The sequence below is a fragment of the Pteropus alecto genome, unplaced genomic scaffold (genome assembly GCF_000325575.1).
Source record: "Pteropus alecto unplaced genomic scaffold, ASM32557v1 scaffold131, whole genome shotgun sequence".
Classification (NCBI taxonomy): domain Eukaryota; kingdom Metazoa; phylum Chordata; class Mammalia; order Chiroptera; family Pteropodidae; genus Pteropus; species Pteropus alecto.
Genome location: NW_006434709.1, coordinates 3,078,430 through 3,081,545, shown reverse-complemented (window position 1 = coordinate 3,081,545; position 3,116 = coordinate 3,078,430). Strand labels below are relative to the sequence as shown.

Below are 3,116 nucleotides of genomic sequence, written 5' to 3'. Positions count from 1 at the left end.
AAAAAAAAAAAAAAAGGTACTGCATAAAAACAGACACATAGGTCAAAGAAAAAGAATAGAGAGCCCAGAATAAACCCACAGCTATCTGGTCAATTAATCTTGACAAAAAAGGCAAGAATACACAATGGGGTAAAGAAAACCTATTCAATAAATGGTGAAAAAAGGTGAAGGGATTAAGAAGTACAAATTGGTAGTTACAAAATAGTCGCGGGGTTGCAAAGTACAGCATAGGGAATATAGTCAACAATATTGTAATAACTATGTATAGTACCAGGTCGATACTAGACTAATCAAGGGGATCACTTTGTAAATTATATAAATGTCTAACCGCTATGCTCTACTCCTGGAACTAATATAAAATAATGCTGAATGTGAACTCTAATTGAAATATAAAAATTTAATGAAAAGCAGCCATTGACAAAAATACAAAAGACTCGGGTTCATGAAAGGAAGACTTTTGTTTGCCTTCATTCTTTGTTTAATACAGTGCGCTGCCCTTGTAGAAGCAAAATGTAGCTCCTAAAATTAATCATTTGTAGAACTACAAGTCTTGTTTGACATCTTGGCAGTGACCAAAGCAGCCCCAGAGAAGACTTCCACTATATTCTAACATGAATGTCATTGACAGAGTAGGCAAAGAACTAGCTGCCATAGAGGCAGCCACTCCTTCTGAATGGAATAAAGTCTTCCGGATCCACCATCAGGTGGCCTCCCATCCTTGGCAGAGGGAGGAGAATTAGCAGTTCTCAGTGTGTAAGCTTCATGCTTCAAACATATCTCCTCATGTAATCCTCACAGCAATCCTGTGAAATAGATGATATCCCCATTTTATAGAAGAGATGGGGCCTCGGGAAGAATAAAAAGATTCCTAAAGGTCACACAGCTAATCATTAGTGGGGCTGGGATCTAAACCCGGGCCAGCCAGTTCCTGGGCTCACTCAGATCTTACCTCTTGACTGGAACCAGGGGTCAATATAGGACAGTGTCTCATTTGAGATGTCCCCCAAAACAAGATGTCCTCCAAAACTCAGAGAAGAAAACTAGATTTGTAATGGGAAGACCAGAAGGAATAAGACTAATTTAGTTTTAAAAAGAGATAGGCAGGGGTAGACAAGACTCTGAAGAGGGACCATGACATGCAGAATGGGCCAAAGTGCTTGAAAACAGAAGCCAAGTATGGGCTCAAATGGGAACTCAAGTCTCCATACAAAATGGTCAGGTCACTGAAGAAACAGGGATACAATACCTCACAGAATGAAATTCTGAAACAAATTTTCAATCACACAATGTCCCCACAGACCCAAAATTCTCTCTTTTGGCTTAAAAAAAAAAAAAAGGCATATGTACATACTCTTATTCCTAAGAGTTAATTCAGCATGGCTCTTGGGACTAAAATAGGATTTGGGCCAGTAACATTGAAAAGCCTCTGAATTCAAGAATCCAATAGATTCTTCGCCTGGAGCAAGATTCAGAAGTAAGGGTGGGACTGCCGGGACTGCCAGGACTCCTTCTCCCGAAGGGAAGTTTCCTGTACTTCTCCAAAGTTTGACTCCCGTAGTAAGAGAAGGCACTGGTCCATACATACCACTGAAACAAGATGAGAAGGCTCTCATCTGTACAAATGAGTTCGGAATCTGGAATATGGCTTTAGTAGTCAATCAACATTTCTGTTGATCAGGACAGATGCAAGGTGCTGTGAGGTTAAAAATATACATATATAAAAGGTGGTCCAAGCGGTCCCTTCTTCCAAAGACTTTATTATCTGGAAGATACAAAACATAAAATGACATAAAAACAATAATATGAGATGTCACAGGATAGTGTTAAATGACAAAATAGGGGCTCAGACATGCTCTGGGAACTCAGGTTTCCTGGGAAGTATTCACATGGAGGTTGGGACATAAATAAGAGGTACAGGTTGGGTGTGGGTCTTGTGATGTGGAAAGGGAAATAGAGGAGATTGTGAGGGAAAAGCAACCATTGACAAAAAAAAAAAGACTCGGGTAATACCCAATTCTTTCATTCTTTTCTTTCCTCCCTCATAGCCTCGAGAAGGAAAATTACGATGTCTGGGCTAAGGTGGTGAGGCTCAGTGAAGAACTGGAGAAGGAGAAGAAGAACTCTGCAGCCTTGGAAATCAGCCTCCGCAATGTGGAGCGCTGCCGGGAGGATGTTGAGAGGAGGAACAAGGCCTTGGAGGAAGAAGTCAAGGAATTTGTCAAATCGATGAAGGAGCCCAAGACTGATGCCTGAGGGTCCCAAGAGTACTGCAGAAGCAGGCCACAAATGCCCAACACTTCTCCCTTTCTCCTTGCTACCTGACGACTGGGAAGCAAAATCACTCCCTAAGAGGAGAGCACATTTTGTGGGAAAACGTCATATTTCCCAGTCAATAAATCAGTGGGATTTGTGGGAAGATAAAGGTGAGCGGGGACATATGTGGACATCTATGACTGCTTGTGGCTTTATTCAGAATTGCATTATTCCACTGTGGTCTCAGGCTGAGTGAAATGGAACCTCCCATGGCTGGATGGCTATGTCCAGTGGAGCCATTTGAGGCAGGCTACATCCCAGGAGCCAGGCAACAGGCTGTCCCCAACAGAGACTGGACTGAGGCTTAGTTCTTGCTGTGTGGAACAACCCACCGCGTCAAACGATCTCAGGGCATCTCTGAGACATGGGCTGAAAATGATCTTCGGCTTTTAAGTGTCTTGAGGGGCCACACCTGCTGAAACCAGAGGCCCATTCTACCACTCCCACGATGATTCGCACTCTTCGGGGATTGGACATTCAAAAATATTATTCGACTAAGAGAAAACAAGCAATAAACTGTATTTATGAAAACAAAATCAATGAGAAAATTATATGCAAATAAAGCAAAAGAAAAAAAAAGGGCTCCTTTCGATCCATACAGTACCTTTGTGACAGTTGGTAAAAGGCTCTCCTTGGAGCCAACACACCCCTCTCTACGCACATGGCTTGGTCAGGGCACAAAGTGGATTCCAGTCCCTCCTTGCTTTTCAGTGACCACAATTGTATAGGGTGGACCCACTATAATGTGACTTCCTTTGAGGCTGGTTAGGGGGTTAGATAGTAACAGTCGTGATAATAATATT

General features: G+C 42.3%; 1 protein-coding gene across 1 annotated transcript in view; it reads left to right on the top strand.

The window, feature by feature from the left end:
- ARHGAP25 (Rho GTPase activating protein 25) overlaps positions 1–2,846 on the top strand; it is a 47,918-nt gene extending 45,072 nt beyond the window's left edge. The window contains exon 10 of the mRNA XM_006909528.1: positions 2,046–2,846. Coding sequence (XP_006909590.1) covers positions 2,046–2,253 — 208 coding nt within the window. The 3' untranslated portion in view covers positions 2,254–2,846. The remainder of the gene's footprint in view (positions 1–2,045) is intronic.
- The last annotated feature ends 270 nt before the right edge of the window (positions 2,847–3,116 follow it).